Source organism: Bubalus kerabau, chromosome 8 (genome assembly GCF_029407905.1).
Source record: "Bubalus kerabau isolate K-KA32 ecotype Philippines breed swamp buffalo chromosome 8, PCC_UOA_SB_1v2, whole genome shotgun sequence".
Lineage (NCBI taxonomy): Eukaryota > Metazoa > Chordata > Mammalia > Artiodactyla > Bovidae > Bubalus > Bubalus kerabau.
In genome coordinates, this window is record NC_073631.1 from 53,938,202 (window position 1) to 53,963,381 (window position 25,180).

General features: G+C 38.1%; 1 protein-coding gene across 13 annotated transcripts in view; it reads right to left on the reverse strand.

Annotated features, from left to right (window-relative positions):
• Positions 1–25,180, reverse strand: part of CFTR (CF transmembrane conductance regulator) — a 318,775-nt gene that overhangs the window by 105,557 nt on the left and 188,038 nt on the right. For all 13 annotated transcript variants that reach the window (XR_008717817.1, XR_008717819.1, XM_055590287.1 and 10 more), the window contains 2 exons: positions 21,392–21,547; positions 8,414–8,503 (listed from right to left, as the gene is read on the reverse strand). Coding sequence is in view for 11 of the 13 variants with exons in the window: in XM_055590287.1 (XP_055446262.1) it covers positions 8,414–8,503; positions 21,392–21,547 (246 nt within the window). In the remaining 2 variants the exon portion in view is untranslated. The remainder of the gene's footprint in view (positions 1–8,413; positions 8,504–21,391; positions 21,548–25,180) is intronic.

Genomic DNA, 25,180 nt, shown 5'->3' on the forward strand with positions numbered 1-25,180 from the left:
CCCTCTACAACCATTCCTTCCTATTATCATGTGTAGGTAACTCTCTCTCTTCCTGTCCCTTGAATATTAGTTTTCCTCATTGCCAGCTCTCCAAATACTTCTTCCAAGATCTCATTCATTCTTAAGGTCTTGCCTACCACTGATAAACAAATGATTTTTCACCTCTATCTCCAGCCCCAGGCCTCTTTCAAATACTTCTTAATCTTATTCATTCTCACTAGCCCCAAACTGAATAACAACTGAATCCAGGCCATTATCATCTCTTAAACTTCATACTATAGATCTCAAGTTGATTGGTCACCCCAAAACCCCACATAGTGAAGTCGCTCAGTCGTGTCCGACTCTTTGCCGATCCCATGGACAGTAGCCAACCAGGCTCCTCCATCCATGGGATTTTCCAGGCAAGAGTACTGGAATGGGGTGCCATTTCCTTCTCCACCAAAACCCCACAAGAACCCTTCTAAAATAGAGGTTTGACCCTATTGCTTCTCTGTTTTAAAACCTACAGTGGCTGTTCTGACAGAACAACTGAACTCTCTCATATGGCAGATCCAGCCCTCTCAACCTTCACTTCCAGTAGCACTAAACACACAGCTTCTAGCTCCCTCTACACCTTGACCTTCTCAGGTCTGTGCCGTAGCTTAGCAAGGAGTACCCTTCCAAATACTCCTGATCAGCTTCTAGGTCAGTCAGGCACACAGTCCCAGAAGCATGGGTACGAGTTCCCTTGTTAGACTGTCAGCTTCCTGAGCATAAAGACATGCGCTCAGTGCCCTCGCTGGACTCATTGCCAGCCTCAACACATCCACCCATTTGTTCAACAAATGTGCACTGTGTCCCTAGAATGCTGACCAAACAAGACAAACACAGCTTTGATGAATGATTTTTAAAAATCCAAATTTAAAGACGAATGACAAATGGTAAATGGTGCCAGGTTTAGCTCTGCCACTATAGACCATGACCTAAGACCAGTCACTTCATCTGCATATCTCCGTTTTCTCATTTTTCAGATTCTATAAAATCTCTTTTTAAAAAGTATAAAAGAAGAAGTTTTTTTAACACTGTAAGTCAGTATTTCCTTCAGAAGAATCAGAAATATTGGGGAGTTTTTTAAAAGTCAAATTAAGCATCAAGAAAACTACTGATAAAATACTAGAGCTTGGATGTCACACACAAGTAGCTTTCAGTCTGTACTCCACCACTCCTTTGCTGATGATGTCAACTGTATTACTGGAAGTCTCACCTAGCTCATGGGGAAGATATGGGGAAAATAATAGGATAGACTATAATGAGGATTATAATGGAGATTAAATGAGATAACCTGTGGAAAGATCTGGCCACAAAGTGTATCACAGGGTAAGCACCTAATCCACCCTAACTATTAGTATTGTTAGAACCTGGGGAATTCCAAGTCATAGGCCTGGTCACTGAAACACTTCACAGGTATGACAGCATGATTTGTAAGATTTCCCCTTTGTAAGTTACCGTAGAAAGCAAGTTAACAGGAAGTATTACAATACTAATGATTTACATCATGCCCCTAGAAACAGGGTTAGGATTTTGCTAAGAATGTTTCGCAGTATGTAGTCTCCCTTTTTAGATTCACATCACTCCCACCCTTGTCTATTAAGGCCACACTGGGAAAGCTACTTTAGTGAGTTATACTCTGTACTTTCCTGTGATAAAGGGCTGAACGAAGTCTGTAGTTTTTACCCACATGGAACTTAACACAGTAAACAAGTACCTAAATACATAGCACTGTTAATATTTAGAGAACAAAACTATACAATGAGTGACGGAGAGGCAGACCAATCTAGGGTGCATATGGCCACATTTCTATCTCTCTGATCAACTCCCTACCAAGTATAGTAAAAATCTTTTAAAACCATATTCACTAGAGAAAGGTAAACATAAGTTAGTAAAACTTTAAATTTGAAGTCGGTGAATATTTAACGTATTAATTACCTATTTCCTGCCTGATATGGTAATAGGCTTTAGAGAGAAAATAGGAAGCAAGACAGACTAGTAATTAGTTTTGAAAAGATAACAAAGCTCTTATTACCAATTCCATGTGCCAATAAGAATGGCTTAAATTAACCTCGTGATTTTTTGTGTGTGTGTGTGTGTGCTTAGTAATAGATTCCTTAATAGACTCTTAATGGGAGTTGATTAAATTCTAGGTACTATGGCAGACCTGGGAATTCAAAGATGAATAACACCAGGCTCTGCCCTTAAGGAACTCATGGTTCAGATGGGGAGAAAACTAACAAGTGGGAAATTATTGCTCAAAGAGAAAAGTGCTATTGTAAAAGAAAAAAAAAAGACTGAAAGGGAACTTGCTACAGAAATCATATAATTTAATGATCTTTAACGGCAGAATTCTTTAAAAATAAATAATAAATAAAAATAAAATAAATAAATAAAATAAATTTATTTTATTTAAAGAATAAATTCTTTAAAAATAAAATAAATAAATATACATGCATATGCACATATATGTGTGTGTGTGTGTTTATATTCCATGTTATTTGCACTATTGCCACAAACCATTTTTCAATAGATTAAAAACAAATATAAACTTTAGCTTAGTCTGTCCAAACTAAGGTGAATTTTAAATATATGGAATCTCAACATTTCTAATTATTTTCATTCCAACTTAGCATTGCAAATAACTTAAAGCATCCACAGTTTGTGGATATAAAGAACTTCGGGAAAAAAGCATTTGCCAGCTTTCTGTGGTTGAACTGATAAATCATACATACTTTCAAACTGCTATTTACAAAGAACAAATTTTATTTTGTGACATATCAAACTAAAAAATGTGTTATAGTCTGAAAAGGAAAAGTATTGACTTTTGCAATTGTTGTACTCTGAAATGTTATTACAGAGCAAGAGTTTGTTCTTGTGACAAGGAAACATGAAAAAAAAAAAATAAGGAAAGTGAAGTGTTGGACTGGGAAGTCCATTGGCAGGTAGTTACAAAGATAGACTCTGTCAGCTCCTTCAGACATTTCTTTTGATACTCTACAGGTTTTCCAGGACAAACTTTCAACCTAAAAGGCCACTATTTCTGCTATTTAGCTTGCTCTCTAAAATAGCTTACCTGACTATTGATGTGTAAAGAAAGAAACTATTTTATAAGCAATCTAAGGAGCAAACAATTACCAAAAAGTCTCCATTCTATCAGTTTGGATAACACTGAGTAACACTGAGACTGAGGTGAAGGAGCTTGAGATGATAGACAACATCAGGGCACCTCACTGTGGGGAAAGAGTCTGTGAACCAGAAACCGAGGGAGGGAGCTGCACCCACCCATCCCAGCCAAGCCCCAGCGTGCTCAGGACAAACAGTGACACCCGTGTGGGTCACAAGGCTGCCCTCACGACACATTACACATGAACAATTTATTTTTTTCATTTACATAAACGAATCAAATCATTCATTCATTCAGTCAGTCCATATTCACTGAACACCATCCACATGCCCCACCCTGCTCTAGGCACTGGAAACACCACAGAGACTCATCCCTGCCCTCGAGGAGCTTACAAGCCCGTGGGGGAAGTGCACAAGTTAAGAGGCGAATCTCTCTCTCATGTGGAAAAAGCTGTGACAGGCATGGAGGTACAGGAGACACCTAGGAGGGGCCCCTCATACCCGGAGCATCAGGGCAGGTTTCTGAGAAGAAGTGAAGTGTAAGTAGAGGCCTGAATGATGAGGGGGGGTTAGGTAGTGAAGGGCTAGCAGGGTGTCCCAGCCACAGAGCATGTGAAAAAGCCTCTGCAGAACAGAGAGCACAAGGTGCCTTAGCAGAACCAAATAAATTCAGTGTAGCTGGATCCTGGTAAGCAGGGGCAGTTGGGGAGGGAGTTTAGAGACAGGCAGAGACAAAATCACATCAACTATGAGCAGTGTGGACTTTGCCTAAAAGGCAATAAGGAGCCATAAGAAGGGGAGAAACAAGCAATCAGATGCAAGGCTGCAAAGGGCAGAATGAACCGTAAGGAGCCAGTAAGAGAGAAAATGGAAAGGGGTCTATTTCAAAAATCCACACAAGAATTAGGAGTGGTGTGAGATGGGGACAGAGAAAAGTGAATATATTCTAGATATTTGCAGGAAACATCCTTGACAGAACGTAATAGGTGGAGACAGGTGGAGAAATTGGGAGTCAAGGATGAGCCCCAGATCTTGGCTTTGGGCAATAAGAAGCTGGTGATGCCATTCACCGAGACTGGAAATGCAGGGCAACTGTGTGGCTAGTGCAGCTAAGAAACTCACTTATGGACATAAGATGCCTGTCCATGCTGAAATGTCAGTGAGGGAGCTCTGGGAACAAGCAGATTTGGGAGTCAGTAGCATAGAGGCGGAGGAGCCTAGTAGGCTGCAGTCCATAGTGTTGCTAAGAATTGGATACAACTGAGAGTCTTCACTTTCACTTTTCACTTTCATTCATTGGAGAAGGAAATGGCAACCCACTCCAGTGTTCTTGCCTGGAGAATCCCAGGGACGAGGAGCCTGGTGGGCTGCCATCTATGGGGTCGCACAGAGTCGAACACAATTGAAGCAACTTAGCAGCAGCACAGAGGAATTAGTTAGAGCTATGAAGATGCATGATATTTTCCAGGAAGAGTAAGTAAAGTAAGACAACAAATAGGATTCTGTCAAACAGCAACATATAAAAGCTGACCAGATAAAGACCACATGAAAACATGACTATTTGTTCTATACTATAGCTAATGTTCACTGACTGTTACTTGCCAGGCCCTAGGCTGGGCCTCTTATACATACTAGCCTGAAAATTGATAGCAACCCTACCAATTTATTAGTCCACAATGTTAGGGGTCTACTTTTTTTTTCTCCCTCAAGACTCAGCCTCCTTTGAAATTCTCTTGGTCTACACAGCTGGTAGTCAGGGCTCCTAGGCAGAAGATATCTGGTCCTCAGTGGTTTAAGGGTGGGGAATTTAGACTTTCATAGTTCCAGATCATAGACAAAAACTCTTTCTCTCCCTTGGACTTGCTTTAAATTCATCCGTTGAATGATAAGGCGTACAATGCCAGGATAAAGGTCTGGGCCTAAGGCACAAAGGGTAAAAGAGCTGCTTCGGCCACCAGTTTTGCTCCCAAGTCTTAGAGCTTGTAACTAGGCATGTTCCTCATGGCTTCACATGATCCAGTCCAGATGTGCAAAGGTTCCACACTGTAGTGTAGGGCCAAATCCAAGGTAGAAATAGAGTATTTCTTGGCCTGACATTGTCTTCATGAGCTCTTTTGATTTCCCTTTCAGGGAAAGGGGAATTACAAAGAAGGTGCTCTTGGGATAAGATTCAAGTGTTTAACTCTCTGCTATAACTCACTTCATTTCCCTCTAGAGAAACGAGTCACACTAAGGTCACAGAGAGGACCGGATGAGATGACATTCAATCCCAGTTTTCCCTGGCCAGTCCTGGTTGACATCTTTCGTCCCAGTCTCCTGTCCAGGTAAATAATGGACACATCCCCGAATGGTCCTATTTGAGCAAAGTGTATGATCAACCGTACAGGATTAAACGCAGACCCCGTAACTTGTAAGCCAATGTATTTTCTGTTTCTCTGGGCTTTTGCTGCTTTGTCTGTGCTCTATTCTCAGGCTACTTCAACAAAAATTTATCACTACTCTTCAAATACATGACATTAAAACAAGGACAGCAGCAGTAACTTTATGAACAGCAAATTATTTTAAAAAGACCAGTAAAAAGATATACCTAAATATGAGCTGATCAAATAAAAATCTAAACAGGTAAAATTTTTGCCTTATACTGGCATTTAAACTGCTTATGCTATACCCAGGTCTGCTGCATCCAGAGCCTCTGCCCCAGCGGCAGGCCACTGCTGATCCATACCTCCACAGGAGACACTCATACTCAAAGGCAGGTCTGGCGCAGACTCTGTGGCATCCCCTGGTGAGCCCAAGGTTTTGTTTGAGCCCTCCAAGCATCTCTGGCGGGTATGGGGTTTGATTCTAAATGTAATTTCGTCCCTCCAGCTGTCTTGCTGGATGTGGGGTATCCTTTTTTGGTGGGATCCTTCATTCTCCTGTCAAAGGTTGTTCAGCAGCGAGTTGTAATTTTGGAGTTCACAGAAGAAGATGAGCCCCTGACCTTCTACTCTGCCATTTTGGGTCTATCATTACAGTTGGGTGTTTATGCAGTGAGTTTTGGGGCATGAGGATACATAGATTGTCTGCATGTCTTCAGATTGTTAGATTCTCATAGGAAAAGATTAGATTGTATACTTTTAACAAAGAAAAATGCCCAAAGGATTTTATTTTTATCTTTAGGAAGAAAGGAAGACATTAAAAGGGAATTGTCATTTAAGTCATATTTTCATAGCTAACATAAAGTAATGGTAATTTTGCTATACCATATAAACGTCCTGGTTGAAAATGTATATGCATATACAAACGTATTGTAAATGTATATACACATACATATGTAAAATTAGTTTTAGGGATATAGATAGGATAATTTCTTTTTAAAAATATATTCATTGCTTTACATTTTTTCTTTTTGAAAAAAATATGGAAATGGAATTTCAGTTATAACCTTAATTGTATATAAACTTGCTTCATTTATATCTAAATGAATGTTAATTTTTATATAAAATGTTTAAGTGGCTATGTATTTTTTTAATGTTTCCATATATACTTCTGTGAGAACAGAATTTCTGTGATTTTGAGTATTTTTTTTCTGAGAGCTTTTGAAAATTTTCTGGTGGGTAGTTAAATTTGTATACTATAATCAGTAACCAATGTCAGGAGTATTCTCAGTTGCCTATAATATAAATAATGAAAATTTGTTAGAAGTATCATTAGTATATCTTATTTTGTGTAGCAGTTTGGCAATGACAATCAAAATTTGAATATGTAAAACTTTTGAAATGATACAACTTGCTGATGGGATTTTACCTATTACTGTTCTCAAATTCATAAAGAAGAAAATATGTTAGAGATTGTAACATAACTTGAATGTCTAAAATATATATCATTAAAATAAGAATTGTAATGATAAAAAAAATCTTAACCATGTCTTCTAAAACTTTAGACTATTTTTATGACCCTGATTTCCTGTAAATTTTATTGTGACTTGGCAATACTTGCAGATTTTATAAAGTATTCTGTCTTCCTTTCAAAGTTTCTCTCCCACCACATTGTGTTCCTATAGTTCATTCTCTGAAGTCACATCAAAGACGTTAAAATGTGTCACTTGCAATTTAGTTAATGTTTTCTTTAAAAACCCTGTTTGTTCAGTAATAAGGAAACTTTGATAATGAAGACGGTTAATCTAAGTGCATTTTATTAGGGGCATGTTAAGGTTAGACATTCAATGGGTAAGTGTTTAAACTCATGGGCATGTCAAAGCTCCTGGAAAGATCCACTCTGAAGGGAGGCAGACAAGGAAAGAAAATTTGGAATAAAAAGATTTCCAAATATGTTGGAAACAGTGTTCTCTAAGAAGGCCTTTGCATCTAACGTTCTTAAGTCCCATAACTGTAGTCAGGCACCATTCCGATCTTTGGACATAAACCTCAAGTTTAATAAACTAGAACAACTTATGTTCTCCTTTCTTAAATACGATGCCTGTATTTCAAGAATTATTAGTTAACAGCTAGAGTGTATATCAAGCAAGCCAAGATTTCCATTTACTCTCTCCACCAACTCTAAATTCCTCTGTATAATACCTTTAATTATAATGAACCACTTGTTCTTTATAAACAGGCTGTTATTTCATTATGATACAGGTTGTTATTCAGGAAGTTAGATTCCATTTCAAACCATGTATTTCCTATGGTGTACTAATGACCTCAAAGAATATAGCATGCCATATCTAGGTCATTTAGTATCATATTTTGCATGGAGACGCTCATGACAAATGCTCCCGAAGGCAGTTGACTCCTGGTGACTTCCAGAGAAGACTGTAGCCACCTGTAGGTCCTCTAAAATTATCATCTCCCTTTTGCTAAACCTGTGCTTTCCAGAGAAGTGTATCATATCAAACCAAAGCTTTGTTTTTGTGCTGGGAAACCTTCAGAACCCAGATGGGGAATAGATGAGAAGGTATGGACAGAAGCTTCTCTGGATTGTGAATAATCCTGGTGTGCTGTAGGTGTCTAGGTCTCTCCTAGTTCATGTCTCAGTGATGCACATTCTGGAGGAAGTCTAAAGTAATGCTGGCTCTGGAGCCTGACTGACCACTGAGAAAAAGTCTAATCCAAAGAGGTGGGTGTTCCAGGAGTATTAGAGTTTTCCATTTGAAATTTATACACACACGTGTACCGACATGCACAAAGGTAAGTAACAAAATGATCTCAGCTACGATAACCAATCTTGTGTGTCTATGAGCAACCCTTTCCAAAACTACTTCAGTTAGCATCCTTACCTCATCTGCAACTTTCCATATTTCTTGATCACTCCACTGTCCATAGGGATCCAAGTTTTTTCTAAATGTTCCAGAAAAGATGAATACTTTCTATAGAAACAAAAAAAAGAGGAAAGCATGAATAACCTAAACATGTTTGTATATTTCCCTTTATTGTGAAATATTCGAAACAGAAAAAATATTTTAAAATAATAAAACATCCATGTACTTAACACTCAGTTTTAATTTAAAAAATTTTTATATTTGCTTGGTATCTTTTTTAAAGAAATAAAATATTACAGCTACATCTGAAACCCCTTGTGAATACTTATCTAACTTCCATGTCCTTAGGATAAAGAAACTGAGATCACTTTAAGTTGTGGGAAATTAAAATGTTTTATTCAGAGCAATATTATTATAAGCAAATATAATATAAAATTAAACAGTTAAAAATTATACTTATGAGAATTTCCCTAGTGGTTCAGTGGTTAAGACTCCATATTTCCACAGCAGGGGACATGAGTCTCATTCCTGGTCAGGGACGTTCCACATACCGTACAGTGTGGCCAAAAAAAAAAAATTATGTTTATGAGTTATAATGAACTTGTTAGAACAAAATTCTTATTTTGTACTGGTATTTTCCTTGGATTTCTTTTATAATCCTACCTTCCTAAGGGATTTTGAAACTGTGTGAACTTACAGACACTCAAACACATATGTTCATATGGTCTATAAACCAAGGCACATGTGTAACTAGACAGGCACAGGAAAGGGTTACAACTTGAAGTCAGTGAAAGAATGAAAATCAAATATTTGTGTAACTGACTGCATGTCACAGAGGGAAGGAGGGCAGACGAGATGGATGGTGCTGAGGTGGCAAATTGGCAATCTCATTTCCTGTTAAGGAACACTGCACAGCCATCGCCCCTGCTTGCTACATCACTGTCTACTTAAGTCTGCCTATATGAATAAAAAAAATTTAAGAAAATCACTGTCTCATTGGGAAATGCAATGACAATAATAATATTTAGGTCTCTCTCTGTATATATGGGTGAACTGAAAAATACTTTTGATGTTAACATTTAGAAAATTTTTTTCTTTACCTTTTTTCTTTTGCCTTTGGTTAATAACACAGTCAAGAGAGCTGCTAACTAAATTTTTTGAATATTTAATTTTCACTAGCTGCTTTAGACTGAGAGAGAATGCTCAGCACCCATCTGATCTGTGAGGAACTACAGAAGGTAAGTTGGCCCCAGATGAATGGTGTCGGTGCCTTGCCATGGCAGTCAAGTTCAAGGATAGTCCTATTGGAGACCTCATTCCCTGGGGCATAATTTATGGCTTAAGGAACAAGGTTGTTGCCAAATATCTCAGGAACCCTCTGCAGAAGGCAACAAGATTATGCTGGTATTTCTTAATTTGCATCAAATCAGTTCCTAAGGGATGCTTCCACTGCTTTACAGAAGTGAACATAAGAGACAATATATGACTCATAAGCTCATAAGAGGTGATGGATATATTTTTGGTACATCCTCCTCCAAGCTCCCAAGTAAATGAAAGTAATGTCCAAATAAGCTAAAAAGAACAGACAATGTATGCTATTGAGAGATTCTGATAAAGTAAAGAGAATTAAATAAGAAGTGGCTCTGAGAATGTTAGTCAATTTATTACTGAAGCAATCAGGTTTATTTAGTATCTACAGTTCAAAGGCTTGCCAATGGAATTTTGCCATTTACTGTCTTTCACATACTTTAATATTTTCTTTATATGAAAGTTTCTAGCATTACTGAGAAAGATGTGAAATAACAACTGTAAGGGTTTACGAAGTATCAGACAATGCATCACTTCACTAAAGTTATCTCTACCAGGCACTCAGAGGCTACAACAGAGTCTATGGCCAGCTTATCATGGGCCAGATAAGACTCTTTACATGTGTTGTCTCTTTTTGTCTTCATATAAATTTAATGAGACAGATCTTACTGCTGTTCATGAAGAAATCACACTTGGGAGAAGTTAAGTGACTTGCCCAAGGTTACTGAGCTAGTAGTTGTAGAGTTGGAATTCAAACCTTTAGAGTGCTCCTCAGATTCATAGAAAAATGCCTCAAGTCCTGGGCAGACCAGTTTTGATTCCTGGTCTGGAGCTTAGGAAAGATTAAAGGTTGGGCAGAAGCAGCCCAGTGGGTCCATAAAGAGCCCATTCGCACTCAGCAACACAGTTGTCAATTCAAGCACGACTATCCATCCCTCAAGCCACAGGCTCAGTACCTACAGTGTGAATTGAGAGCTTAGCTTTCTCTTCCTATGCAGGACCTGATTCAAAGGCTTTTATTTGGGCTACAGTGTCCTTGCAACTTTCATGGGGACTTACGTAGCCAATGGAACAGCACAATAAGAAATTTTACTTTGGCCAAATGGAAAAATGCCAACATTCTGAAGGACCACAGGTAGAGGCTGAAGGCATTATAACATCAAAGCAAACACAAAAGTTTGTTAAGGGCAAGGTGCGTTGTGCAGATGCTATGACAATGCAGCTCTTGCCCAGCAAGTGCACCTGTGAACAAGAACCCAGTCTTTTTAAGTTTCAGTGTTACTGTAAAATGGGGGAGATGTCACATTTTTTGATTTTCTAAAATCTGCTCTACCCCAGGCTTTTCCATTTTGACAGATAGTACCTTTATTTTGAAAATGAAAGTCACTCAGTCATGTCCGACTCTTTGTGAACCCATGGACTGTAAAACAGTGATCAATGCAAAGAAATAGAGGAAAACAATAGAATGGGAAAGACTAGAGATCTCTTCAAGAAAATTAGAGATACCAGGGGAACATATCATGCAAAGATGGCACAATAAAGGACAGAAAAATATGGACCTAACAGAAGCAGAAGACAGTAAGAAGAAGTGGCAAGAATACACAGAAGAACTATACAAAAAAGACCTTCACGACCCAGATAATCATGATGGTGTGATCACTCAACTTGAGCCAGACATCCTCGATTGTGAAGTCAAGTGGGCCTTAGGAAGCATCACTACGAACACAGCTAGTGGAGGTGATGGAATTCCAGTTGAGCTATTTCAAATCCTAAAAGATGATGATGTAAAAGTGCTGCACTCAATGTCAGCAAATTTGGAAAACTCAGCAGTGGCCACAGGCCACAGGAAAAGGTCAGTTTTCATTTCAATCCCAAAGAAACGCAATGCCAAAGAATGTTCAAACTACCACACAATTGGAGTTATCTCACACACTAGCAAAGTAATGCTCAAAATTCTCCAAGCCAGGCTTCAACAATACGTGAACCATGAACTTCCAGACGATCAAGCTGGATTTAGAAAAGGCAGAGGAACCAGACATTAAATTGCCAACATCCACTGGATCATCAAAAAAGCAAGAGAGTTCCTGAAAAACATCTACCTCTGCTTTACTGACTATGACTTTAAAAGCCTTTGACTGTGTGGATCACAACAAACTGGAAAATTCTTCAAGAGATGGGAATACCAGACCACCTGACCTGCCTCTTGAGAAATCTGTATGCAGGTCAGGAAGCAACAGTTAGAACTGGACATGGAACAACAGACTGGTTCCAAATCAGGAAAGGAGTACGTCAAGGCTATATACTGTCACCCTGCGTATTTAACTTATATGCAGAGTACATCATGAGAAATGCTGGATTGGAAGAAGCACAAGCTGGAATCAAGATTGCTGGGAGAAATATCAATAACCTCAGATATGCAGATGATACCAAACTTATGGCAGAAAGCAAAGAAGAACTAAAGAGTCTCTTGAAAGTGAAGGAGGAGAGTGAAAAAGTTGGCTTAAAACTCAACATTCAGAAAATGAAGATCATTGCACTTCATGGCAAATAGATGGGGAAACAATGAGAGACTATTTTTTTGAGCTCCAAAATCACTGCAGATGGTGACTGCAGCCATGAAATTAAAAGACGCTTGCTCCTTGGAAGAAAAATTATGACTAACCTAGATAGCATATTGAAAAGCAGAGACATTACTTTGCCAACAAAGGTCCATCTAGTCAAAGCTATGGTTTTTCCAGTAGTCATGTACTGATGTGAGAGTTGGACTAAAAGAAAGTTGAGTGCCAAAGAATTGATGCTTCTGAACTGTGGTGTTGGAGACGTCTCTTGAGAGTTCCTTGGACTGCAAGGAGATCCAACCAGTCCATCCTAAAGGAAATCAGTCCTGAATATTCATTCGAAGGACTGATGCTGAAGCTGAAACTCCAATAGTTTGACCACCTGATGCGAAGAAATGACTCATTGGAAAAGACCCTGATGGGGAAGATTGAAGGCTGGGAAAGATTGAAGGTGCATGGAGAAGGGGATGACAGAGGATGAGATGGTTGAATAGTATCACTGACTCAATGGACATGGGTTTGAGTAAACTCCAGGAGTTGGACAAGGAGGCCTGATGTGTTGCAGTCCATGGAGTCACAAAGAGCCAGACATAACTCAGCAATTGAACTGAATTGAACTGGACTGTGGCCCTCTAGGCTCCTCTGTCCATGGAATTCTCCACACCAGAATACTGGAGTGGGTAGCTGGTCCCCTCTCCATGGGATTTTCCCCAACCCAGGGACAGAACTCAGGTCTCCCACATTGCAGGTGGAGTTTTAACAATTTAAGCCATCACGGAAGCCCTTCATTTTATCAATCCACAAAATTCAGAGTTATGCATGACTTATCTTTCTCCCTGATTATCCCAAAAGGAATTAATCATCAGTCCTGTGGATTGTTTACCCAATATATCTCAAAGCCATTTATTTCTCTATCACTTCAGCTACCACATAGTTCAAGCCACCAGCATCTTTCTCTGAACATTGTAAGAACCTCCTATTTCCTTGCTTTAGAAACCAAAGAAATCACAATCAATATAAATTGGATCATGTCATTAACCTTTAAAAAAAACCTTCAGTGGGGACTTCCCTGGTAGTCCAGTGGTTAAGAATCTGTCTGCCACTGCAGGGGACCTGGGTCCGATCCCTGGTCCAGGAAGATCCCTCAGGGAAAATAAGCCTGTGCGCTACAAGCACTGAGCTCCAATACTGGAACTACTGAAGCCTGCATTCCCTAGCTCCTGTGCTCTGCAACAAGAGAAGCCACCTCAATGAGAAGCCCATGAACAGCAGCTAGAGAGTAGCCTCCACTCGCCGCAACTAGAGAAAGCCTGAATGCAATAATGAAGATCCAACAGGGTCAAAAATAAACAAATTTTTTTAATTAAAAAAAAAAAAAGAAACCCTTCAATGGTTTTCCATTACATTCAGGGCAAAATGTAAAACCCTTAAGATGACCTACAGATCCACCATTGTACAACCTCTTTCACTTTGGCTCATCCAGTGCCTTGTCCACTCCACTCCCTTTTTCACTCCAGCCACCTGGCTTTCTTTCAATTCCTCAGTTCACTTCACACGTTCTATCCTTCCTGCATGGGAATCTCATCTCCTGTCTTCTTCCTATGGCGAACTGTATTTTTCAGGTCTCAAGTTCAATGTCACTTCCTCAGAGAATCTATCTTGATTCTTAAAACCAAATAAGGTCCCTCAATATAGGATATCATAATATCTATACTTTACTTTCACAGCTTACAGTGAATATTATTAATAAAATTAAATACGTATTATGAGCATTTTGTTTTTAATGTCTTACTCTTCTCCTAGACCATAACTGCTATGTAACCTGTCATTAGCAAACAGGCTTCACATGGTGTATGCTCAGTAAATATTGTCTGAATAAATAAATGGGCTGATGGGAACATAAGAAGTAAAACTATGAAAATATCAATAGAGTTCAGCAAATATTATTTTTCTTCCTTATGAAAAAATAGCTAACAAAACCCAGTGTCTTTAAATGAATAATAATAACAGCCCATTAAAGCTTTAATGTTTCTTTGTAACAGCTTGAGAAAAGGTACATCTTTTTCACAGTAGCCTGATAATTTACATGTAATATTTATCAAACATATGGAAACATGTTATAAATTAATTACTTTTATGCAAAATAGATACATATTCAAAATTATGAGGGAAGAAAGTTATTTGTTGAAACTAGACTAAGCCTTGGTGGCTCAGTTGGTAAAGAATCTGCTTGCAATGTAGAAGGCCTGGGTTTGATCCCTGGGTCAGGAAGAACCCCTGGAGAAGGGAAAGGCTACCCACTCCAGTATTCTTGCCTGGAGAATTCCATGGACAGAAGACACTGGCAGGCTACTGTCTATGAGATCGCAAAGAGTCAAACACAACTGAGTGACTAACACTTTAACTTTTCAATTTCAGACATCCAAAAATTTTAGATGTAGTGGAATTGATACCATGCTTCCCTAGTGACTCAGATGGTAAAGAACCTGCATGCAATGAGGGAGATGTGGATTCGATCCCTGGAGGAGGAGGAGAGCATGGCAAACCCCTGGAGGAGGGCATGGCAACCCACTCCAAGATTCTTGCCTGCAGAAACCCATGGACAGATGAGCCTGACGGGCTACTGTCCATAGGATCGCAAAGAGTCAGACACAACTAAAGCGACTAAACATGATGTGACATGACAAATTTTATAGGTCTTTTGTTTAAAATTTATAGTCTAGCACTAAAATGGTATCAATACTTTCATTTTAACTTTAAAGAAAAGTTAAAGTAATTCAGTCAGAATTCAATTTCATACAGTTAATCAAACATGCCACTCTAGTCTTATAAATAGTGTCTGGCACTCACTTGTTTCTGAGGGGTGCCAGTGGGTGTCTTATTGTTTTCTATACTACTGAAACTTGTGTTTCAACAAACTCATGTCTAAAGGTGAGATGTCCTTGGAGGTCACTTATGTCCTTTCCCTAGTGTATGAATGAAACAGCCAGAGTCCTGAGAAGTTATATGGTTTGACCAAGGTGGCACAGTCTGACTGTGCAGCAAAAAAAAAAAAAAAAAAAAAAAAACCTAAAACTATAAATCACAATGATCTGCTACCTCTCTTTCAAGAAAGTGTTCAGCAGTAGAAAAATCAGAATGTACAAATATTTTATGTTTATTTAATATCCTGTATGTACACTTTGGCCACCTCATGCGAAGAGCTGACTCATTGGAAAAGACCCTGATGCTGGGAGGGATTGGAGGCAGGAGGAGAAGGGGACGACAGAGGATGAGATGGCTGGATGGTATCACTGACTCGATGCATGTGAGTTTGAGTGAACTCCGGGAGTTGGCAATGGACAGGGAGGCCTGGCGTGCTGTGATTCATGGGGTCGCTAAGAGTCAGACACAACTGAGAGAGTGAACTGAACTGATGTACACAACAAAGAGAAATACTTGGGACTCAAGGAAGAACAAAGAGAACACCATCAGTCACCAGCTGACTTATCTCTTCCCTGAAGCTCACTCCTCAACCACTCAACTGGAGATGGCAAGCCAGGGTGGAATGCTCGGAGTTGGTCACGCATCACAGCAACAGGTATCATGCTTTAGTCTTGGATGTCAGATGAAAAACAAAAAAGGATTTGGCTTCTGTGGTTACTGAGTGTATGATAAATTAAATAAGTGGGAGGAATGACTTATCTTTAAGAATATAGTATTGTTTTGTTTTGGCTCAGAAGGGAAATATGTATATGTATAGTACGCGAAGTCACTTCAGCCATGTCTGACTCTATGTGACCCTATGGACTACAGCTCACCAGACTCCTCTATCCAAGGGATTCTCCAGGCAAGAATACTGGAGTGGGTTGATATGCCCTCCTCCAGGGAATCTTCCTGACTTAGGGATCAAGCCCGAGATTCTTACATCTCCTAAACTGACAGGCAGGCTCTTTACCACTAGTACGAAACTGCAAAGCCTGCATATATACATACCTTCATACATATATATATATATGTGTATATATACACATATGTACAAAGACCATATATAGCTTTATTAAAATGTGATCCAGATTCTTATAAGCATCACAGTGTCTGTGATCTCACCTTTTGGCAATGTCTACAAAACTCCATTATAAGTTAAATTTGTACAATTAAAATCCATCCAATATGAACAAATCAAGATCCTAAGGTGGCATTACAGAATGTCTAAAAATAAATGCTGCTTTGTTTTTAGGAACATCGAGTAACAAAAAGTAGGTGAATTGTATTAGTCAAAAGTGTTTAAGGTTGATAAAAATAACTATAATTTTGATTATAAATCATTTATTTGTATATATATGACTACTTATGTTCAAATTATGTTTCTGTAAAGTCATTTTTCACAACATTTTACACTACAGTGTTTTAATATACACTTTCAGAAATAACATCAAAACATGATTTCCAGATCTGACCAAATTACCATAAATTTCCAATTTTTAGGCTCAGAAACAGTACAATTATGTTGTACTAATACCCACACTAGTCATTTTCCTTTTCTCCCTTAAATTCGGCACTCCATGCCCAACGCCCTACGTCCTATTCACTTTAGTTCAGGCTCTTACACATCACAGCTAGGGGGTTTCTGAGCCCATCTCCCTGCTCCCTGTCCTGCCTACTGAAATCCACTGTCCACTAGCTGCTAGCACGGCATATTCTTCTGCTGCCCTTTACCACCTACCTCCCAACTCAAGAAGACTCAACCCACTCCTCACTAGACCACTTTAATACGAATCAAGTCTCCCTCTTTCTCCTAATGCTTCCTAACAGATGGTCTTCTCTGCCCATTGTCCCCCAACTCTTATTCTAGTTGTCATCTCTGTAGTGGCTTATAATATGCCTCTCTGGGATCCTGGAATATCCTCTCCACAACTCCCTGCCACACACCTTTCTAAAACCAAGACATTTTATGACCCTTTAAGGCCCACTTTCATCATCATGTTCTCTGTGAAACTGTCAATACTCATTCATTCATTTCCTTTCCAATATATAAATGAAAGAGACATGAATCCCTATTCTCAAGGAACTATAAATAAAAGTAACAACTAGAACAACAGAGTGTATTGTATTGTACTTAACACATGCCAGGAAGTATTTTAAGTATTTCAACTTATTTGAAGTTGAAGTTCCTTTACTCATTTAATCCTCATAAACCCCCAATAAAGTAGTTACTACCATTATACCCATTTTACAGACAAGGAAATTGAGGCTCGGAGAAATTAAATAACTTGCCAAAGATTATAATACTAGTAAAATACAGATCCAGGCAGAACCACAACCTGTTGGAAATGACAGCAAGCATTTCATGACTCAGCCAAAAATAGTGGGTAATGAGTCCTACCATGCAAGCTATTGTATGTGCTATATAAGAGATAGAAAAAACAGTAAGAGGAAAAAAAATCTATGTTTTATTTTGTATTTCTACTACAGCCTTCTTGCTAATCTTCTGATTGCTTATGACTTCGTGTTTAAATCTGCTTCCCGAATGTCTACAAAGTGTTTACAATACTGGGTGGAAATTAAATAAATACATAAATAATTCCAATATAAGACATAGAGAAGTGCCAGGAGAGATTTATAAACAAAGTTCTCGATCCCACTTGGGACTGGGATGTGGGAGTGGAGAGTTGGGGTTAGAGTCAGGCTTAAAGGGAGAAGGGAAGGAGCTAGAAAAGGCTACCTGGCAGAGTTAACCTCTGAGATGCCAAAGTGACTCAGCTGAAGAAAGATCATCTCAGACAGAGGAAATGCAGGGACAGAGGGAATGAGCGAGAAAACTGAGGTATCTCCCATGGCACAACAAGTCCTGCTTGACTGAAACTTAAAAGTGCCGGGTGTGAAGAGTGGTGGACCTGACTAGAAAGGTTGTTGAAACCAGATTATCAGGGACCTAAACCGCAAATGGAAAAATCTGGACATTATTTGTGAAGAAAGGGGTGTCCTAGAAGGTTTTTGACTTGCAAAGCACAGAGCTGGAATGGTGCTGTAAAACATTTACTTTGTGTGCAATAGAGAATTTAAGAAGATGAGAAAAGCACAGAGGTGGGAGCAAAAGATGGAAGGATACAGTTTGTGGTGGAAGCAGCCATGACAGAGCTTGGAGCTGGATTCTCTCACATCATGTGAATGATTCTCTCATTGTTCACCACTACACTTAATTACCTCTATCATTTTGGCTTCTTCCTCTGATCCCTGACTTAAAGCAATGAGTTCTCACTGAAAGTTCATGGGCTGGACTGAGACCTCAATATCTTATACTTTAAGTACAGAACCCATGGTACTTATTATCATTTAAAGCATGTGGAAGTAGTTTAATAACTAAGTATTAAATTGTTAATTACTGTGAAATTGAATGAGAAGTGCTGCACATACAATATCATTGTTCAGCTCTACAGATACATGATTTGACCCTATCTGATAGCCCTCATAGCAAAAGATACTACGCTGTGTCGGTACAGATTATTTTCAGATCAAAGAGTCTCACTGCAGGAGTAGGCCGAGTCATCCGCTAATAATAGTTTGCAGCCTTTCAAATTTGTATCTGAAGCTCTAAAAATTAACTTATTTTTCTGCTTTTCTTGAATTAAGTGATTAACAAGGTTCAAGGTGAATGAACAATTTTAAGTCTTGGTATTCAACTGGTTAAGTCAATGGGACTCTGACAATAGGCCTCATTGTCTCCTCTTCATGCTCTCAGAGCTTAGAGGTAAAGTAGAACAAATTCAAAAAGGTGCCATTGCAAATATACACAATGTACTGTTTTCTACGCTGGTACCTTTTCTAAGATTTCTAGCTACAGGAGGAAAGAACACACACACACAGAGTAAGAACTTGCCAAAACTAAAGACATCTTGTGATTCCACAGCTGATGTCTCAGGATCACTTTGAGGGAGAGGAAAGTTTCCTGTTCAAAGTTTCCTGTTTCATGTACCTGGAAACAAGTGACTAACTGACCTAGAGATCTCTGATATCTCAAGTGTCAGAGGTCTTGGGGAACTATGGCCTTGCAAGGTCAGGAAGACAGAAGGGGGGGAAAAAGATGGAAAAGCAAAGAAAAATACTTCCTGGATTTTTAATTTCTTCTTGCCGCTTTTTAAAGATCAAACTCTAGGAAAGAAAAAAAATTACTTAATTTGAACTTTTAAAGGAAAGTTGGGAAAATAAAAGCATCTTTTGATTTGGATGTTAAAAAGGTCTGAGGAGTTTGCCCTCTTTCTCTCTTGGGCATTCATTTATCATTCTCAAGATGTCACTATAGAAGAAATAATACTTTCTGTCCTACAGACATCCTTGTGATACTGGAAGACTGTCCCAGAAACCAGGGTTGTAAACATGTATATTGAGAAACATTTATTATTAGCATGATCACACATTTATAAAGGCATAGCTTAAAGTATTTCTTGTTTAGTTTATAATAAAACTTGATGCCATGGAAGAGGGGACAAGAAGTTTGGAAGATTCATGCTGACAGAACGTCAAGACAAAAAATTTTCATAACTCTAGCCTACTTAGTTTTCCTCCATACTTTACATATTTGGGTTCCTAAATAGAACATGTGCGTGCTCAGTAACTCAGTCATGCACAACTCTTTGTGATCCCATGAACAGGGGCCTGCCAGGCTCTTCTGTCCATGGGATTTCCCAGGCAAGAAAACTGGAGTGGGTTGTTATTTCCTTCTCTAGGGGATCCTTGCAGCCTAGGGATGGAACTTGCATCACTTTCGACCCCTGCATTGGCAAGTGGATTCTTTCCTACTGCACCACCTGGGAAGCCCTGATAAATAAAACAAAAATCTCTCTATCACAAGTAAGATAAACAAAGGATTCCCAATGAAATGAAATTATTTCTTAGAGCTTTGGTTACTCTAACGAGCAGATCTGTATAAACAAGAACAACAAAGAAGAACAAAAGCTTCACTATTGTAGTTTAAAATGGGATCAGAGAGTCAGCTGAATGGCAGTGCTTCTTAGACAACCAGGTTCTATCCCCAGCTCTTCAACATGGTTATCTTGCCTAATGCTGTCACCACGGGATACTTGTATTCCCAGGGTTTCTTTATCTTCACACCCACTAACAATCCCTCTTTTTTTTTCTGAAGAAACAATACTGTTTTTCAAAAGTTCAACCAGGATGAAGCTTCTGGCACCATGACAAAGTCTAGACAAATGAATTAAAAGCATCTGTCTAGCAGTCACAATATTTAGTGCCTCATTAGATGAAAGGGGCAAATGTTCCACAGAGGTAATCTATCAGGAAATACAAGCCATTTTCTCTGGTTAGATTTGTAGTCCATCTACCCAGAGATGCTCCTGGCATTTTAATTTTGTGTTAAAAGCAGAGAATTGTTAGAACCATGGTAGTGGAATGGACTTAGTGCCCATTAGTACAAAGAGATCATAAAACAGAGACTATATCCATAGAGATGAGAACAAATACTAGTAGATATACAGTCCATGCCTTTCAGACTTGGTCCCAGTAAAGACATTTCTTGGTTTCCATTAAGGTCATTGAAAAATGAAACTATTGCTATTTCCTACATAATTAAAAAGCCCTTTTGCATAATAACACAGATAGAATGATACTAAACCAGTGAGGCTGAAGATCCTTTGTAACCCAAATCAAAGAGTGACATTTTTGAAAAAAAGCTACAGATTAATCTGACATGATTCAGGTTCATTCTATTCAAAGAACAAAAAACAATCATTACACTTTCTATTTTCAATTCCCAAGAGTTTGTTATTTCAGCAGCATACTTCACATCTTGCAAAACATTTCTCAATCTGCTGTGATTGCTAACTTGGAGACCATTGAGGCAGGAATAAAAAAAGTTGCTAAGTACAAAAGCCCCATGTTCCTGCTCTGGCTTATATCTTCTGAAAAAGCTATCAAAGTTATTAATATTTTAACAACTGTATGTCAGAGAATTCCAAACTTCTAGAAATACTTTTACTCCTTATAAAAAGACTGCATAACAGAAAATAAAGACAGCAATACAAAGGGAATATGTTTTGCAGGGAAATGTGAATTTGTTGAGTTCAAGCGTCAAATAATGGGAAAAATGTACTTACTTAGTTTTTTACTAGTTAAGTCTTTCTGTATTGCTTACCTGTGGTATGACTCCAAAGGCCTTCCTCCATTGTTGCAAAGTAATTGAATCCCAAGACACACCATCTATTTGGATTTCTCCTTTGGTATTCAGCAGTCTCAAAAAAGCCAGTAACAAAGTGCTCTTCCCTGATCCAGTTCTTCCCAAAAGGCCTACCTAGAATATTAGAGTGATGGAATTACTCCTGTGACACATAGATACAATACCATAAATGCAATCTGATCTTATACACGAATTTTAAAAACCCATGGAAAACATTTTTTTTTTTTTAATCATCACCCAGGAAGTCTCACTTATTCATTCAAACCTTTGTACATACTTCCAATTCTGATTAAAACTGATTTGGAACACAGCAACTCTGGAAGACAATATAGAAACTGGCCATAAGAGACTGGATCCCTGATGCTGAGTTCATTTATCTCTGATTTTTACTAATTGCAAAAGGTTAAAATAAGGTCCATTTCACATCGAAGAAAACAAAGAGTGTCTTAAAGCACATAATTTTTGAGAATGGGCTCAAGCCAGAAACGGAGACCTACAGCTTGATCTAGTCAAATGTGAATACGAGCTTGAAGATAAATAAATCCACAGGAGTTCTAACATTCATATACTGTCCATAATAAAATAAATGAATGCCAAGTTCAGGTCTGACAAGAGGGAATAAATTCAGTGAGCTACACATTATCTCAAAAGACAGGTTGGGCCTTGCCACTTCTCAGTGGATAAGTACCTGGACAGTTGTCTAATCAACTTCTTCCATCCATTCTGATTGGCAAGAACAGAATTTTAGGAAGCAAAAGGGATATTAAGGGAAAGAGAAAAAATAAACTGTTCCTGTTACTTAAAGACTCTAAGAACACAGCACGGAACTGAGAAGGCCGTGCACAGCAGGGTGACAGCGAGTGCTTCGGGTGGCCCACAAGGAGCTGACTCTTCTGATGCCAGCTCAGACCCAGCACTTGGAGGAAGATGCTCTGAGAGAGGCCATTAATGAAACCCTGAATAAACTGCTCAGCATTTAGTGGCACTGAACAGTTCTTTCTTTCCCCTTGCATTATTGCTATTTCTTTTTTCTCATTTGGCCTTTTTACAAGAGAGCTGAACAGTCTTGTAGAATCAGGCTTTTTACACTATTTGGGGTAAACACTTTCATTTTGTTTGGTGTTTGACTTTCCAATCCATAGCTAAGTATAAAATCAAACATGATTTTCTGAATTCTTACTCTCAGTTTCTATATTTATCTCATTACAGACTAGTAACAGTTTCTAAATCAGAACTAATTAGGGACTACAATAAATGCTTGAGAGCATACACAAATCAACAATAGTAATAACATACTGAATACCAATTAGGAACTTTAACATATTAAATACCAATCAGAAAGGCCTAGGAAGTAAACTAGGACTTTGGGGTAAGCCGATAAACAATTGTGATACATCTGCCTTTCTGTCCATTATAAGAGCCCTATAATGGGACTTGCACACATGCCTATTTTCTGAGACAACAGAAATCAGATAAACAAAATGTTACACATTAACACCCTGTTGAGGTTCTTCATACTATGGATCACAATTGGTAATTATTTTATTTATTCTTTTCTTGATTATTGCTTGTGTTCACCCCAAGAATATAAGTTCAACAGGGCAGGGTAATCCATCTTGCTTTCTATTGAGTTCTCAGCACCTGGCATACTGGTTGGTTCACATAAGTGCTAAATAAAAAACTTATTTGGACTGACTGAGAGACAGATGAAAGGATGGATGGATGGACAAAGTGGTGGGTGAGTAGGTGGCAGATAAATGGAAGAAATGAAAGAAGGGAGGGAAGGAGGAAGACGAAAGAAAGGAAGGAGGAAAGAGGAGGGAAGGGCAGAATGAATAAACTTATTTAGTAGAATATGAATAAACTTATTATAGTAAATCTAAACAAATAGATATAGTCAATTTTGGTTAACTCAATTTAAAAATCTTGTTGAATTTCATATGCACACTTCTATTTCTGAATCAGCCCATTTTGTACAAACACATTCACCATACTTGATGATTTTCCAAATACAACAGTAAAGCTTTGTACAGGCAATCTGAGTATGCCTTGTATAGGGAGGCATGAACAAAAAGAAGGTAAGGGAAATTCAAGAGCAGGAAGTGACTTGCTCTAAAGTCATATCAAGAACTTTTGATGATAAGTTCCTTTGAGCTTCAGACTCTTAAATCATTAGCCAGGATTCTAATGATTAGGGTACATGACTACATTCTTTTTCCTTAAGAAGCAAATATTTAAATGCTTAGAAAACCCAGGTTTTATACTAGGATAAAACTGGATTAAGGCAATTTGTAAATCTTTACTTCTATAAAGTTTTAGCTATCTCTCTGGTTTCCTTATATTGCTGGTTTCCTTATATTGCAGTAAGTCAGACATGGCTTTCAACAACATGTCTAATTGATTCATACCTAACAAAGTCTTCTGTTGTTTATATACTTGGCACGTAATAATTCTTTTCCGGGATTTGTTTTAAGAAGGCCAGACGACTTCCTGCAAATAAGCCTTTAAGACAGATGCTAATTCTAAGTCAATGTTTTCTAGTAACTTCAACGTACCTCCTCTTTGATAATTTTGGATCAAGATAAATCGCAATGTTATGTGGAGAGTTAAACAGTGTTGAATTTGGTGCTAGTTGTAATTTCATTGTACCATGAATAGAACAGTTTCAGTACATTCTTCTCAGAGAGTCTTATTCACCATTTTAATACTGTAATAGATTGAAAAGTGTTATAATTATCATTTATCTTCCTGTGGTCTCTATAAATCAAATGTCAAATCAAATGAAATTTAGATCCCTAAAGTTACAATAACTGTAATTTTATATGTTGATTGATCTGTTTATTATTAATAAAACATAATTTATAATGTAATAAGTTCTTGAGACTCTACTCTTCACATAACCGGTATAAGTAACTGAATGATTCAAATACTTCACATCAGTTTTTATCAAGTCAGAATGTCATATGTGTTTAAAAAAATCAAATAGATATTAGGTGCTTATGCTGCTATGATCTGAGCCCTTGATATTATTTGGATTGTTTCTAGCATCTCAGTATTTTAGAGAGACTACAAATGGAGAAAGCAGATAAGCTCACCCAGATTAGGTCTTGAAGTCTGATTAAATATATTTAATCAGAGGACTACCAGTACTGTAATATATACAATATGTCATCTGGGGCATTTTGATAAATCTAGGTTTATCATGAATGACCTACTTCCAAATTAAAGTCCTAGCCTATACTTTGAGATGCAAAAGAAAAGGAAAAAGAAAAGAGAGATACTAGTTAGGGGAAAGTGACGTTAAAAATTTAGGCAAAAATCAAAAGCTTTTAAGAAAAAACTATTTGAGACTGAAACAAAAAATAAGTTTTCTTTTTTAAAGTTACTCTTTTTAAGTTAAACTTGTGAAATACTTGCTACATTACTCATGCACTGAAAATAAAATTTAAAGTACAGATTCTGTAAAGTAAAAGCCTAACTTAAGAGCCTAAAGAGTAAAATGATTTCTCAACACTAAAGTAATTTCTATGGACAAAGTGCTTTAATAAGAATATTGAACCATTTTTCTGCACAAAATATTATTTTGTCTTTCTGCCATGTAATGGGCTGAATATTTGTGTCTCTCCTAAATTCATATTGAAACCCTAACCCGTCAGCGTGACACTAGTAGAGGTAGGGTGGCTGGGAGGTGATTTGGTCACAAGAGTGGAGCCTTCATGATGGGACTCAGTAAAGTCCAGTTCAGTC